Consider the following 17,047-nt stretch of genomic DNA (forward strand, 5'->3'; position numbering starts at 1 on the left):
ACCTCAACTCAAAAAAAAAAAAAAAAAGTTTGGGGCAGAAGTTAAGATGAAAAAGAAGACTCCTTTTAGCACAATTTAAGTGGGAGCCATACAAATGAAGATATTTCTTCTACTTCACCATGTATCAGTGTTATTCTAATCACATCACGTGTGTGCCCTTGACATGTATGTTTTTTATCTGCTCAACAGAAACAGCCCCATGAAATGAGGACTATTTTTACTCCGCCCCCCCCCCTTTTTTTGAGTTGAAGTCTCACACCGTTGCCCTGGCTGGAGTACAGTAGCATAGTGGCATACTGGCATGCTCATGGTCACTGTAGCCTTGACATGCTGGGCTCAGGTGATCCTTCTGCCTCAGTCTTCCAAGTAGCTGGAACTACAGGCACTAGCCACCACACACACCTGGCTAATTTTTTGATTTATTGTAGAGATAAGGTCTCACCAAGTTGCTCAGGCTGGTCTCGAACCCCTGGTCACAGGTGACCCTCTCGCCTCGGCTTCCCAAAGTGCTGGGATTACAGGCTTGAGCCACCACGCCCAGTCACTTTTATTCCCATTTAACAGACAGGAAAATAAAGGCACAGAGCACCGACACAGCTTGCCCAGGGTCATACACTAAGTAAGCAGAAGTACCTCTGTGCTCTTAACCGCCACATGCCACTGCTGCCTCGGAGGTGATAAGAGGCATTGACACCCATGAGCCTCAGCTCTTAGGGGTCTTGGTTCTCCCTCCTGCAGAGTGGGAGGGGGATGTTTAAAACACTTCCTTCCTCTTTCCACTTCTGACATCCAAGGAGCTTTTGCCTTGGGATCAGCGCAGGAGCACTCTGAGTCAGAGACCACCCCTGACGCAGGTCCAGGACAGGCAGAGCCCTGCATGACCCAGGCAAAGACCAAATGGTCGGCAGACACCTCGTGGCGTCGAGTGCTGTCTGGCGCCACATCAGTCAGACTGGAGTCCACCCACTGCTGCCCAAGCCCTGGTGCTCTCGGCCCTCTGGACCTTGATGCAGAGGCAGGAATGCTGGCTCCCTGCCGGCTTCTCACAGGAGACAGATGTGTCCTTTCCCTCCAGTCAGCCAGCAACCTCGTGGAACTGAGGCCGAGAGTGACCTTAAAAGAGTTCATGGCAGCCACACGGAAGGCCCTAGAAGGCCACCTGGAATCCAGCACTGCCAGAGCCAGCTTCTGTCCCTGATAGGTGAGGCCACCCCGAGGATAAAGAGCCTGAGCAGACTCAGCCTCAGGTCACAGCCTACAGGGACATTCCAATTTCACAACCCTAGTGTTCTGGGGGAAAGTGCCCGCTTCAGGCGGCCCCAGGCCAGGGTGGATGCTGACAGCAGCCTCAGAACGTCAGAGGAGTGCTCTCAGGGAGGAAGCAGGGAGGGAGGAGAAGGGGGCGTTCGTAGGGGACAGGAAGACATGAGACAGCGACAGACAGACTCAAGGAGTAGGCGGGAATGACAGAGCTAAAAAGACAGACAGGCTGAGCCAGCCATGGAGAGAAGGTGACAGAAGGAGACCCAGGCCTCCAGCAGGAAGGGCCAGGCCTGAGGACAGGGAAGAGGGGAGGGACCTGTGGCTTAAGCACTCACTGTGCTCCAGGCATCACAGTCATGGGATGGCACTGAGTAAGAATCAACCACATGCACTGACACATTTAGTCTTCACAATGCCTCTAAGAAGTACATACAATAACTCACCCTGTTTTATAGACGAGAAAACTGAGGCACAGAGAGACAAAGTCACAGAGCCACGAAGGTGGCTAAACAGGGAACCAGTCGTGAGGGGCAGAGCTCTTCACCAAACACTGCTATAAAATCGTCCCCGTCGCACAGAAGAGAAAATCAAGGATCAGAGAGGCCCACGGGAGGAGGCAGACAGTGAGGAGCCCACACATGCGTGTGGGACATGCACCAGTCGCCCTGTGTGAGGCTCCTCACCACGCCCTTGGGAGGCTCAGAGACATGGCCCGGACCACACAGCAACTGATAGGCGTGCTGAGGTAGGGCCTGGGGTCTGGAATTCAGCCCTCAGCTCCAGTCATCGCTGGATTCCAGGGGCGAAGAAGCCTCTGGACAAAGAAACAGATGACAAAGTAACAGAAAAGAGCACATGAAAAGTGCTGCACCAGTCAGCTAAGACCAGCCTCCATCTACTGAGCAAGAAAAAAGACAGAACCTCTCTGTGCACCCACCCAGCCATCCATTCAGATCCCAACTCCTCCAGCCTTCATCCCCGCTCTATCTCCTAGCTTTTCCTCTCTCCAGTCATCCAGCTATCCATCACTCAGTCATCCGATTATCCCACCTTCCATACCAGCGTCCAAACACCTCAGCAACTGTCAACCAACCACTGACCCATCCACCCACACAGCCATCCAATTGGCCATGCAGGCACTAGTCTTCAAAGCTCCACCACCCACCCCCTTCCCAATGACACAACCATCCACTTACCTAGGCACTCAACAAACCACACACTGGGGCCCCAGTCCATGACTCATGTAAACATGCCATGCAGGCTCCATGTCCACTTCTCCAGCTCCCGAATGCCCACTCGTTCCCTCTCCGTGCTTCCAGCCAGCCAGCTCCTAGCCCTCCAACCTTCACACTACACACCTGCTCACTCTCCACATCAATTCGCCCGCCATCCACATTCCTCCCCGCCTGCCCCCTCTATCCACCACCACTCAGGTCCCAACGACCAACCACCCGTCTACCCCTCCTCCCATGGACTCACTCACACACACCATCACTCAACTCCTGACCACACATACTGTCACTCACATTTCCACTCACCACACACCATCACTCACACATCACTCACAATCCTGATCACACATGCCGTCACTCACACTCCCACTGACATGTGATATCCCTCACACTCACACACATCGTCACTCACGTTCCCACTCACACACACCGTCACTCACACTCCCACTCACACACACATTGCCTGCAGCTACCTACTCAGCCACCATCCACTTACTTCTGGACTCTGCAGAATACAAGAAGCTCCAGTGACAGAGACAATGTGAAGATACCATCTATTCCTTCCAAAATCTTAACAATAAAACAGGTTTGCTCCTCTCAAACCTTTGGATCTTGGAATTACATGACACTGGTGCCACAAAAAACCTCTAAACTTCTATGATCATCTAGACCTACATTTTCCACACAGCAGTCACAAGCCACAGGCAGCTACAGAGCACTTAAAATGTGACTAGGACAAGGCCAGGTGCAGTGGCTCACGCCTATAATGCATTGGAAGGCCAGGGTGTGAGGATCGCTCAAGCCCAGGAATTTGAGACCAACCTGGACATAGTATTCATCTCTAAAAAATAAGCCAGGTATGGTGGCTTGTGCCTGTAGTACCAGTTACTTGGGAGGCTGAGGCGGGAGGATCACATGAGCCCAGGAAGTCAAGGCTACAGTGAGCTATGATCCTGCCACTACACGTCAGCCTTGGTGACAGAATAAGACCCCAATTCTAAAAAAAAAAAAAATGTTTAATGTGGCTAGGACAAATTGAGAAGTGCTGTAAGTGTAACAGGCACACCATATTTGAAGATGTAGTAGAAAAAACACACACACAAAATTTCTCTTTAATAATTTTTAAAAATTGGTATAATTATATACATAATTATCATTGAATACAATATAATATTTAGGGATTATATTAGGTTACATCAAATATAGTTCTTAAGTTCATTTCACCTGTTTCTTTTTTTTTTTTTTTGAGTTGGAGTCTCACTCTGTCGCCCAGACTGGAGTGCAGTGGCCGCTTCCAGCCACCACAGCCTCAACCTACTGGGCTCTGGCGGTCCTTCTGCCTCACCCTACCAAGTAACCGGAACTACAGGCATGCGCTACCATGCCCGGCTGATTTTTTTTTTTTTTTATTATAGAGATGAGGTCTCACCAAGTTGCCCAGGCTGGTCTGGAACCCCTGAGCTCAGGCAATCCTCTCACCTCCGCCTCCCAAAGTGCTGGGATTACAGGTGTGAGCCACCATACCCAGTTTTTTACTGTTTTTAGCATTATTACAAAAAATATAATATACATGATTTGCATCATATTTCAACTAGACAGTGTTGATTTGGAACAAACCCTTCAACTCACAGAAACAAAAGGGAGACCCAGAGAGGAAAGTAACAAGCCTAGTGCGTCACCTGGAGAAGGCAGGAGGTTAGACCCAGTCTCAGCCTATGCAGCATCTCCCACCAGCCCCACCCCACGCCTTCCGGCAGCCCACCTGGATTTCCGCTTGCAGTAGACCAGAAGGTTGTCGAAAAGGAAGAAGGCTCTCTCCTGGATATTGCCCGCAGAGATCTTCAACAACGTTCCCTGAAGCAGGAGCTGGGTGCAGATGTCCGTGAGGTTGGAGCCCTGGAGGAGTGACGGGCGCAGGGAATGAGCCACCCAGGGATATCATACCCGCTTCCGCTCCCAGAGATGGAGCCCACCGCCACCCCCCACACCCCATCCCCCAGAACTCCAAATGCACTTCTAGCGGCAAATCTGCCCAGGACAGAGAATCAACAGCATTTGGTTGCCAGCTTCCATCTGTTGAGAGTGCCAGGACAACCTAGGCAGATGTATCCGTATGACCAGATGTCCTTTTTCCAGGAGAGGGATGTGAGGCTCAGGGAGAAGGGATGGCCTGGCTCACACAGCCAATGGTCCTAGTCTGTGTCTTCTTGAGTTTTGGATCGGTTTTTGGGGGTGGGGGTTTCCACCTGTCCCTCCCCCTTATTTATTTATGTCTTGACTCGTTCCTCTCTCCCTCCCTGTAAGAACCCCCTCCCATAAGGGCAGGGCTGATACCAAACATGTGTCCCATGAATTCCCGGCACCTACAACACTCTCTGGCACACCGCAGGTGCTCAACAAATACACTGTGCACACCATCAGGGCGGGACCCAAGAGTGCCTGATCTAGCCAAGGACGTGCGCATCGATCGACAGTTCCCAAGTTCCATGCAGGCATCCATGCTGAGTGGCAGGGGGTGGGTAAGATACTAAGTGTGCACAGAGTTTACGGAACATCAGTTAGGTTCGAAGCGGCATAGTTTGTGCCTATATTCCCAACATTGTGGGAGGCTGAGGCAGGAAGATAGCTTGAGGTCCAGGAGTTTGAGAGCAGCCTGGGTAACACAGCAAGATCCTGTGTCTTCAAAAAATAAAAATAAATGCATCAAGGAAGAGTGAGCTGGGCCTTGGAAGATGGTTCAGATAAAGAGGCTGAAGACCAGGATGGGGAAGGCCCTGGCTGGAAGGAGTTCTCAGAGCTGTAAACCACACAGAGCTCTCTGGAGCTGAGAAGACCCAGGCCAGGGCAGAGACCCAAAGTACAAATAAAGAGGAAGCTGGAAAGAGACACTAACAGGCACAGAACGGCAACTGAGGCAGCCCCTCTGCGTCCTCCAATCCATGCCCTTCTTGTCATTTCTGGCCCTTGGCTGCCCAAGCACAAACTACATCTCCCAGCCTCCTTGTACCAGGTGTGGTCACGTGACTGAATTATCACCAAATGCCTCCTTCCCATCTTGCCTTTTCCTCTCTCCACAGTCTGGGGTGGTAGAATACGGGATGCGGGTAGAGCAAGTAGCTGGAAGGAACCTGGGTCCCGGCAGGCAGAACTGCCCACCTCGGCCTGAGTGCCACCTCTGCTAGTAAGAAATGTCCTTGACCTTACTGGGCTTTTCTGTCTGGCAGCAGTCACTCGTGGGCATTAAGTACCACAGTAAGGCAAGAACGAAGGTCCTCGAGGGGTGGACACTGGAGTTGCTGGCATTCAAGTCCAAGGAGGATTACACACAAGCAGTGTTTTAAGGGAGATTCCACATCAGACCTGCTGACCACACCAAAGGGAGAAACAAGAACTGAGCCTGGCCCTGCCTGGAAATGAACTTGGGGAGGAGAGGGGGAGAGTTAGCCACAGAATCTCCTTCCCCAAGCACTCAACACCCAGAACCAATGTGGACTTCCGACCCAGGAGACTTGCCGACTCAATCACTTCTAGACCCAGCAAGGGGAACTGGCTATGGCAACTGAGCACTCAGGCTGTCTGCTTACTGCCCGCTACGGCCATTCTTGCTACTGTTCCAGCTGGTTTGCTCTGTGCCCGTGGTCCGGCTGGGTGCAATCAACCCATGCACCCAACAGTGCCAGAGACCCTGCTGCCTTGTGGTCAAGAGCTGCACAGTCCGGGCCAAGATACCATACTCGGTATCAGACATCACAGCCCCTGGCGTGGCAGTGGCCCACTGGACATGGATATTTGCACACCGCAGACAGGACTCTGATTCCCAGGGAGGCAGTAAGTCTACTACCAGGATCCAGGACTGTCAGAGGAAGAGCCCCTTAGACCCTCTACATCCTCACAAATAGGGCACAGGGACGCCTGGCTCCATCAATGGCCCATGGGCCAGCTCAGAGCTGTTGACACTGGTCAACAGCCCCTCCAGCTCACATGCCTCCCCTTCCCCTGGCTCACTTCCCTCATGTCCACCCTCCAACCCTTCCAGGCTCCCAAGGGAACTTTAGCTGCTTGAATAAGAACCTGGCACCTGCCCAGCTGCAGAGCCCCAAGTCACATGGCCCTAGACCTGACCTCTGCTACCCTCCATGTGGGCAGCTGCCTCTCTGGCCTTAGCCAAGGGCCCCCCAGCACATCGCATCTGAAATGCCAAGCAGGCTATAAGGGACACCCCTTCCACCCCAGCCCTGCTGAGAGGCCCAGCTGGATTCTTGGTCTCCCTGAAATCCTCACACCCAGGTCAAGGGCGGTGTCAGGATCAGACGCACAGGGAAGAGACTGAGCATCAAAGATGCCCACCTGACTAGAGACCTTCTCCCACATATGCAGAGTCGACCCAGCTGGGCAGTTAACATTCAGAGAGGACAGACGCTCAGATATCAAAAGCCAATACAAGCCCAGGGCTTACCACATGCTGGGCACTAGCTACGAATCCCATACAAACTCAGCTAATTGTTATGTCTCATTTTACAGCTGAGGAAACTGAGCCACAGAGGGGAAAAGTGACTTCCTCAAGGTCACACAGATGGTAAGACAGTGGGCCGGAATTTGGACCCAGACAGGCTGTCCCCAATGCTTCACCCGTTCACCTCCAACTCAGGCTGCCTCTTCAGAGATGACCTGAAGATATTTCTACAAATCACTGGTCTAGAACAGGGGTGTTCAAGGGGGGAGGAACCACACCCTGCTGGAAGCCCAAAGCATCCCAGGGAAGGTGGAAATATGAAAACCTGTATTTAGAGTCTTTAAAAAAAACAAGAAAGAGTCTCTCTCTGTCACCCAGGCTGGAATGCAATGGCACAGTCATAGCTCACTACAGCCTAGAACTCCTGGGCTCGGGCTTCCTTCCTCCTCAGCCTCCTGAGTAGCTAGGACTACAGGTGCCCACAACCACACCTGGCCAAGTTTTTTATTTTTTGTAGAAACGAGGTCTCACTATGTTGCCCAGGCTGGTCTCAAACTCCCGCCTCAAGAGCTCCTCCTGCCTCAGCCTCCCAAAGTGCTGGGATTACAGGTATGAGCCACTGCTCCTGTTCTAGAAGTTCTTGTTTTTGTTTTTCTTTTTTACTTATTGATGTTTCACTACTCGTTTCCTTCTCGCCCCTCGCAGGTGAGGGAGCAGCTGGTCCTCTCTTATACCAGGGCTTCCAGAGCCAGCAGGAGGAATGCCCCCTGATTCTTCCTTATGAAGAACGTGCACCACCCTTTCACGACTGCCAGCTTCACGCAAGAGTCCCCGGGGCTGGTGGTCCCTTTCAAGGGGGTCGGCCCACACTGGGTACAAGTTCTAGTCAAAGCTGCAAGATGTTTCCCAGCTCCTCCTGGTGCTTCCTCAGACACTCTAGTCCTCGAATGACCCTGGAGGGGGCTGCAGCTGTAGAGGCCTGCTTGCCCGCTGGCTCCCACAGTGTTGCGACATGCCGCCTCTCCTGTGCTCCATGAGGTGGACTTGTGGATTAACTTATCTGGTGTTAACTAAACCTGTCTCAAGACAAAGACGGGCAAGTGGCTTACAAAGGATCAGGGGGAAGCCCCACAGACAGGAGATCAAACTCGGATGACGCAAGCCCACACAACCAGCAGGAACATGGCCAAGAAGACTCCCCCCTTCTCCGCAAACAAGTCCCTTGTCAGCCACTTTCCAAGACAGAGCACATCTGCACGAGGTCACCCAGAACGATGAGGAACAGTCGAGAAGAGTGTCTGAAATAAAGACCTGCAACCACTGTCATTCACCATGAACCAGCCCTAGGTTGCACTGTCCCCAGAGGTGGCAACTACTGACAGACAGCATGCAAGCAGCTTCACTATTACACATTATGTTTTCTAGCTAGAACATATCATTTTCACAAGTCATGGTGAGAATCAAAATGTACTTTTTTTTAAGTACTTTTTAGTCAGCTCTCACTCTGTTGCCTAGGCTGGAGTACAGTGGCATGATCACGGTTCACTGCAGCCTCAGCCTGATCTCAGGCGATCCTCCCAACTCAGCCTCTCAAGTAGCTGGGACTACAGGTGCACACCACCACAGCCCGTTAATTTTTTGACTTGTTTTTGTAGAGACGAGTCTCGTTTTTCTGCCCAGGTTGGTCTCGAACTCCTAGGTGCAAGCAATCCTGCCTCGGCCTCCCAACGTGCTAAGATTACAGGTGTGAACCACTGTGCCCAGCCCAAAATGTATTTAAAAATCTTTCCACTGCATTAAAAAATCATTTCACATATTCCAAAGGATATCTGTATTCCACACACACTTTACCCTCAAAAATGAGACCAGGCGATGACTTCAGAGATATTATTACTAAAAGTGAACAGACAGGGGAAATGAGGCCCACGAAGTAGGACAACCTACCCAGGGCAGGGCTGGGCCTCAGTTTCCCCACCTGTAACTTGGGGGTAATAGCAGCACCTGCCTGTAGTTCTGGAAGCACGGAACAGGCAATCTATAATTGCCTGCGATTCTTATTCTAGCTCACTTTATTTCCTACTGTACCCAGAAACGGTGATCAAAGTAAGAGCCACTGAGTTCTCAACAGCAGACCTCAGGGTCAGAAAGGCTTCCTCAGCCCTTAGCTCCTGCCTCCCTGGGCCCTTGCCAGGAAACAGCATCTGGAAGTCCCTTCTGCTCTGACTGCCCAGGAGCTGGTGCAACACTCTCCCCACAGGAGCCCACACGAGTAATGTCTTTTCCAACTGAGTGTCCAGAAACTCTGTCTCCCAGAAGAACCACTCTACTTCTTCCTTTTCTGACAATGAGTATGAGGTAACTTATGTGTGCTGTTCTTTTCACCTTGGCTGCCAGGCAGCTCAAAGCCTAAATAGACAGAAGTTTCAGTGAGTCAACTCTACTTGCTCCTGAGGTTGAAAGTGTCCACGTGAACCATTTCTGGCCAATGAGATGAAAGGGGCTTCTGGAAAAGGGCTTTTCCCCCACCAGAAGGAGAGCTTCCTGCCTTGACCATGCCCATCTCCTCCTGTTTTGAACACACGAAGCCTGTAGCTGCTGCCTCTGTGGAAGCATGAGGGAAAGAAGAGGCTCACGAGAGACCAAATTAGCTCTGCTGTCGGGAGGCTGAGCTGAGAGTCCTTAGGGAACGCATCCTGATTGAACACAGAGGACCAGGCAACTCTGTGCTGCAGGACACAGAAACTAAACCATGTGCTTTAAGCAAAAAGGAAGGAGGGGCTTACTCGGGCACCCAGGTGCTAGAGGAATCAGGAATCCCAGAGGGGCTCCCAGGAAACCAACGACTGCAGAACTGGCCCTGCTGGGAAGAGGAGAGACAGAACGCCACCAGCCAAGCTCACTCCAGGAAAACACTGCCTGGGTGGCATTCAGGCACGTGGTAGTTGTTGCCTCAACTGTCCGTGGCACGTTCGTCTCATGCCTGGTAGACATGCATGGCCAACAGTCAAGAGATGAATGCCCTGTGCCCTGCGTCTCCACACCCTGGAGGCTGGTGCCCTCTGCAAATGTTATCACAGAAAGTCAAGCACAACCACAGCTGCGCTTTGCTGAAGAACAAGGGACGTGGGAGGCTGAGGGGGTCACCAGCCCACTTCCCCTTCTAAATCTCAAGTAGCTGGTGCTGATCCTGGCTAAACCCCAGATCTCATCCCAAGCCCAAGCTCCAAGGGAGTCTGGGAAATACAGCTCCTTGTCCTCCAGCCTTGGTGGGGCAGGAAGGCCTGGCGGAAGCAGCGTGTGTGATGTGACAAGTGGACTGGCCAACCCACAGCACCCGCCGCTCCTAGACACAGGCCCTCTCCTCCCTGCAGCCAAACCTGCCACCTCCCAGTGTCACATCCAGGACTCCCCAGCACGGAGAAGAGAACTCAAAATCCCAGAGGCAGTAAGATCTACAAAGCCCAGGAAAGCCCAAGGGCCTAAGGCAGCTGGTTTAGTTAGCCACAGAAGGAGCCTCTCATCTATGGTCTCAGTGTCCCACTCCAGCTGTATTTACTCTGATATTGACTGTTGTATTTATTCCTGTATTCCCACTTCCTTCCACAGATTTGTAGGAAACCTCTAATAATCTGGGGAAGGCCTGGAGGTTTAAACAAATAAAGTATATACAATCTAAAGAGCTCAAGGATCCCAGCCCCTAATAATCATGACAGTGATAGCAACATTCACCGTTTGAGCACCTACAATGTGCCAGGCACAGACGAGGATACTGGTGTCCAAAGGAGTTAAGACAGTTGCCTAAAATCACCGGCAAGGGAGCATCAAAGCCAGAACTCTGTAGAATGGACTTTTTTTTTGAGTTGGAGTCTCACTGTCACCCAGACTGGAATGCAGTGGTCGCTCCCGGCCACCGCAGCCTTGACCTGCTGGGCTCTGGCGATCCTTCCGCCTCAGCCTTCTGAGTAGCCGGAATTACAGGCGCGCGCTACCACGCCCGGCTATTTTTTGATTTATTGTGGAGATGAGGTCTTGCCTGCCCAGGCGGGTCTCGAATCCACGGGCTCAGGTAATCCACTAACCTCAGCCTCCCAAAGGTGCGGGATTACAGGCTGAGCCACCGAGCCCAGCTAGAATGGACATTTAAATACTACCCTTGACCTTGGTGTCAGCAGCTCCAAGGCAGGTGAGGCAATGCACGAAAAAGAACGAGCAGGGAGGTAACAGGAGCTGGTGGACACTAAGGAGAACCAGAGGCCCTGGTGGCCCAGAGGTACCCACTTTCCAAGAAAAACTTGAAATCTAGATTCTAATGTAGAGTTCACTGAAAAATAATTAAGCAATTTTTTTACAAACACTATGTAGGCCGAACACAATACACCGCTGATGAACCTGGTGCCCAGGATGCAGTCTGGGCCGGCCGCTGTGCACCCAGACTCCCAACCCCGGAGGCCCCTCCTGCCCCGCACACACCTCCCAGCCTTCAATGTGGGACTGCAGCTGCTCCAGGGCTTCCAGTTTCTCCATCTGCCGCTTGGTCTCATTGATGTTGGAGCAGACGGTCTTCATGGCCTGCAGGGCGCTCTGCACCGCGGGGTGGTCCGGGTGCTTGCCGGGAGTCCTCTTGGCCAGCTCCTGGGGGCAGGAATAAGAGACATCAACCCAGAGGAGACCCAGCCCTGAGTTGAATCCCTGCTCAGCTACAGATAAGCAGCGCAGTCTGGGGCTGGGAGCACCACCACTCGCTCACTCATGCCACAGAGGCTACCCAAACACCTCCTCTGTGGCAGGCAGTGCTCCAGGGTCTGAGGATAGCGCTGTCAACAGAACAGACACAAATTCCTCACCTGATGGAGATTACATTCTGGCAAAGGACGTGGGCCAGAACAGAGCCAAATCGTGTCTATCATACCCTGCCAAGCAGCGGCCGATACTATGAAGACTAACCCGCATGTAGGGACAGAGAAGTGCTTCATGTGGGAATGTCAGGGGATCCCTTCCTGAGGAGTCAACTGACACAGACCCTGGATGGAGTGCAAGGGAAGAGCATGCCAGGCAGAGGGCCTGGGGTTGGCACGTGTGTGGTAAATAGCAAGGAATGTCAAGGAGGTGGCACACCTGGGATGGAGTAAACAAGACAGAGAGAAAAGCAAGGATCGGTGGGTCACAGAGGTGGCCACAGACACTGCCCTCCCCCCTCCCCAACCTCAGTTTACTTGTTTGCAAAATGGGTATAAAGGCTGGGCGCGTTGGCTCATGCCTGTAATCCCAGCACTTTGGGAGGTGGAAGCGAGAGGATTGCCTGAGCTCAGGGGTTCGAGACCAGCCAGGGCAACTTGGCCAGACCTCATCTCTACAATAAATCAAAAAATTAGCTGGGCATGGTAGTACACACCTGTAGTTCTGCTACTTGGAAAGCTTAGGCAAAAGGATCACCTGAACCCAGTAGGTCGAGGCTGCAGTGGCCGTGAGCGTTCCACTGCCCTCCAGCCTGGGCGACAGAATGAGACTCCAACTCATGCAACAGGGTGTGTGGAGGGGCCAGCTGCTCTTCACCTGTGAACCCCTGCCCCCACCGCTGCTCACTCCTGCCTCAGCCCCTACTCCAGCACAGGCTGGGCACCCTCAAGCCCAGGCCAGTCTCAATCAAAAGCTTTCAGCCTAAGTGTGAGGAGGGAGGGATGGAGGAGGAAGGGATTAGCTGGGCCTTGAGATATCAGGGAAGATTTCCAGGCCAAACTGTCAACATGCCAGCCTTTCATCCAGTGCTGCCAGCAGAGATAAGTTTCTCTAATCAGCCACCCAGAAACATGCCCAGTGGTTCCAGGTCCTCCCACAGCCCCTCCTCTCTGCTCCCTCGAAATCACAGATAACGCCCTTGCAGACGCAACACTCTTGCACAGCGGTCATGGGCAGGAACAGGAGTTCAAGAGCTGCCTCCGCCCCTCGCTGTCTGGGGGACTGCAGGCCAGCTGCCCTCCCCTCCTGAGCCCCAGTGTCACCATCTGCAAATCAGAGATGATGTGAATGCCTATAAAGCCCCTCCCCCGTGCTATCCCACTTAACAGATGAGGAGACTGAGGCACAGCGAAACAGCACAGCCTCAAAGGAAGTACAACGAGGGTCGGGAGAGGAAGCATGCCATCTGGCTAAACCCATGGTCTCGGGGAGGGATAAGTCAGACGCCCCAGGAAACACGCCTAGGACACACACAGTAAGCACCCAAGCCAGGCTAGCTGCCAGTACTCTGGCCATCCCTGTGTTACAGCACGAGCTTGCATGCCATGCGACAGCATGCACAAGAAGGCGCTGTTTCAGGCACTCCCTGGAAGTCCCTCCGAAGTCCCCTCTCTCACGCGCATCACCTCTGCCCTGCCTGAAGACGAGTGTCCTCTCTCTGAAGACGGGTCCTCACCTCCCCGAGGCCAGGTGTCCTCAGCATCAGGCCCTGGGGGTGCCCAGGAACGTGCCAAGGAGCTGCCAGGGAAGGAGAGGACAGAGCCTTCCCTGAAGGTCCCAGCAACGGGAGCGAAAGGTGCTCCCTGGGGGGCAGTGGGAAGGACCAGATGGCAGCTCCAGGGGGTGAGAGCCCTGAGCCAAAGCAGAGGCAGACGGTGTGGTCAGATGCAAGCCTGGAAGGTTTCATTCAGGAGGAAGCAGAACGAAGCAGGCAGGATCCTGGGAGCAAGCTCTGCTTCCAGGGGTGTATTCGACCCCTTCTTCACCCAAAAAACGTGGCCGAGCAACTGGATTGCACCTGAGCCCCGGGAGCTGGGCAAGAACAAGATGACGCTCCAAGAGCCCAGGGTTGGCAAAGTAAAGACTGTTACTCCCAGTGCTAGTAACAACAGCTCAAACTCAGCCAGTGCTCACACTCTTGCAGAGCTCACTCGATCTCACAGCAACTCCACATCAGCCCTACGAGGTGAGTACTATTATCCTCATTCAACAGATGGGAGAACTGGACACAGAGAGGTCAGGTTGTCTGCCCAAGGTCACACAGCAGACCTGAGCCTACTCAGTCTGGCTACAGAAATTGTGCTCTGAATATCCCTATGCTAGTCACAACCTTCCAGGCAGCTAACAAGGAATACTATCCTCTCAAATAAATACATAATTTATATTCATTAAAGGGACAGAGAGCTGGGGGCCGCAGTAGTCTGAGAAGGTCTCCCCGAGGAGATAGCTTATGAGGGGAGCTTGGACAAAGTAAGAACACGGGTCGCCCTTGCATCTGTGGGAACAGCTCTCCAGGAAGAAGGCACAAGCAAAGACCCTGAGCCAGCAAGTAGCAGCAAGGAGGTCACTGAGGCCGCTGCAGGGTGCACAAGAGGGAGGAACGGACAATGAACTCGGACTGGCACCCTGAGGCCAGATCACGTCAGGCCGGGCAGGGTGTTTGGGTTTCCTCCCAAGGATGTGATGGGCAAGTGAGTGGAGTCCTGGCGCCATCCAGTGCACCCTTGAAAGACCCCTCTGCTGCTGACCGGAGGGAGCATACGATGGACATAAAAGCAGCAAGACCAGTTAACAGCTACAGCACACATCCAGGCGAGAGCTGATGGCAGCCTGGACCAGAAAGCTCGGTGCCTCATTCATGCATTCTTTCATTCAGTAAGGCCTCAGTGGACCCAGGCTGTGCTCTCTGTCAGGAACAGATGATGGCAGACACTGCCCCAATCCCTCCTGGAGCTGATGGCCTGCTTGTGGGCAAGTCCACAGGAGACCACCAGCTTTCGTGACTTTAACCGGTAACGCAGTTCAATTCAGCAAAGCTACCCCTGTTCTGTGGACAATGCTTTTGCGCATCAGGGCCTGTGTGAGGTCAGCCAGGGCCAGAGAGGTGTGAGGCCAGTTAGCTCCCAGTGGACGGCGACAGAGGCTGCCAGTTAGTGAGGCCCTCCCACCACTACCTATCATGCCCTTCTCCTATAGCAGGGGTCAAAGGACAGGCTGAGGCCTGAGTCGAGCACAGCACCTGCTTTTGGAAATAAAATTTTATTGGAACCCAGTGTCCTCATCATTTACATATTGCCAGCAGCTGCTTTTTTCTTTTTATCCAACAGAGACTATGTGGGCCTCAAGGCCTAAAGCATTCCTATCTGGTCCTTTAAAGGAAAAGTTTGCTGACCCGTGGTCAAAAGCAACAGCAGTGATTCCCAGCTGAGCATGAAGACACCAGAAGAAAGGCCACATCCCAGGCTGCCCGACACTGGGCTCTGGTTGCCAAGATGGGAGCACAGGTGCCATGTGACGCTCCCCTTCTTCTCCCCACTTCCCTGGCTGGAATGTGGGTGTGGTGTGAGCAGTTGAGATCCCAGTGGTCAGGGCCACAGCTCGGGGTGGCAGAAATTGGCCCCGACAGCATGGAGCCACCGTGCTACACTTCTACAGAAATAAGCTCAAGCACTGCTTAAGCCACTGCTGTTTGGGGCTCTGTCACAGCAGCTGGACTAGAATCTAGCACAAAAAAGACCCCGCCTGGGGTGTCACTTGGGATTAATCCCCATGAAATGGTGCTCTTCCATCAGCCATTTTGAAATGTTGGGGAGAGGGGAACAGGAGGTAAACTAACCTGCCTCCCAGGGACTCTAGCAGGCAGGTGCTTTCCAACCCCACTTGACAGATAAGGAAACCGAGGCTCACACAAAGGCAAGGGAAAGTCATCTGCCCAAGGTCACAGACAGCCCAAGGTCACAGACAGCTCAGCAGCCGCACTGTTTTAAACCACTAATCCATGATTCTCCAGCCTGTGTCCCTGGAGGGGAAGGTGGGAAGAAGTGTGGCCCCTCCCCACCTCCTTCTATAGGAGGGAAGTCCCTACCACTTTCATTCTTGAAACTACAGCCTGCCAGGCCTGCCGCGCCCATCAGGTGGGCACTGCCACCACATCTGCTCCTCCCAAAGCCTTGGCAGTTGGGATCTCAGTGGCCCCACCCCCTACCCCGGTGGGTTCCTGCAAGGCTTCCAACATCCCTCAGTGAGTAAAAGTGAGAACAAGGCCATTTCCCTTTTCCATCTGGCTGCTTCCACTTCTAGCCTGTGCTAGGTCAGCGCTCAAGATGGGACTTGAAAGCAACCAGGGCCTGGCCAGGCCTGTGGCCAGACCAAGACTACAGGGGAAGGGCTGGCCTCAGTCTCCTGGCTCACAGAACACCCTCTCTCCGGATCTTAAAAGGTAACACAAGTTGGGTGCGGTGGTTCTCGCCTCTAATCCCAGCACTTTGGAAGGCCAAGGTGAGAGGACTGCTTGAGCCCAGGAGTTCAAGACCAGCCTGGGCAATACAGCAAGACCCCATCTCTACAAACAAAACAAACAAACCAAGTAGCCCATAGTACCAGCTACTCAGGAGGCTGAGGAGGGACGATCGCCTGAGCCTAGGAGTTTGGGGCTGCAGTGAGTCACCATCATGCCGCTGCGGTCCAACCTGGCGTGAGTGACAGAATAAGACCCCGACTCTAAAAAAGAGGTGGTACAGTACTGCCTGAGGATAAGCTGACAGATCAACAGGAAAGAATTAACAGTCCAGAAATAAATCCTTACACTGAGAACCAGTTAATTTTCAACAAGGATGCCCAGGCAATTAAGTAGGGGGAAGAACAGTCTTTTTGATAAATGAGACTGGAACAATTGGATATCCGCGTGCAACAGGATGCGGAGGGACCTTTCTTCACACCAACACAAAAACTAACTCAAAATGGATCACACACCTGATTTTAAGAGCTAAAACTATAAAACTGTTCAAAGAAAACATAGCAGTAAATCTTCATGACCCCAGGTTAAACAAAGCGCCCTTAGATATGATACCAAATGCACAAGCAACTAAAAATAAACAAATCAACTGGACTTCATCAAAATTAAAAGCTTCTGTGCTTCAAAGGAAATGATCGAGAGAGTGAAAGGACAATATACATCTGATGAGGACCTTGTACCCAGAATACATAAACAGCTTTTTTTTTTTAAGTTGTCAAATGACCTTTTATTGAAACATATTTCCTTTTTGCTTCTTAACTAGCAGGGCATTTCAGTGCGCCACTATTGATGTCATCTACGATGTCATGGGGATGGCGGCCATCAACAATGCAGCCCAAAGACTGAGCA

General features: G+C 52.5%; 1 protein-coding gene across 1 annotated transcript in view; it reads right to left on the bottom strand.

The window, feature by feature from the left end:
• The window catches only part of PREX1 (phosphatidylinositol-3,4,5-trisphosphate dependent Rac exchange factor 1), a 137,142-nt gene that overhangs the window by 66,419 nt on the left and 53,676 nt on the right, over nucleotides 1-17,047 (bottom strand). The window contains exons 11-12 of the mRNA XM_021719099.1: nucleotides 11,419-11,580; nucleotides 4,258-4,391 (exon numbers count right to left, since the gene is read on the bottom strand). Of these exons, the coding sequence (XP_021574774.1) occupies nucleotides 4,258-4,391; nucleotides 11,419-11,580 (296 nt within the window). The remainder of the gene's footprint in view (nucleotides 1-4,257; nucleotides 4,392-11,418; nucleotides 11,581-17,047) is intronic.

This window comes from Carlito syrichta, unplaced genomic scaffold (genome assembly GCF_000164805.1).
Source record: "Carlito syrichta isolate Samal-C Ts95f unplaced genomic scaffold, Tarsius_syrichta-2.0.1 Scaffold314118, whole genome shotgun sequence".
Lineage (NCBI taxonomy): Eukaryota > Metazoa > Chordata > Mammalia > Primates > Tarsiidae > Carlito > Carlito syrichta.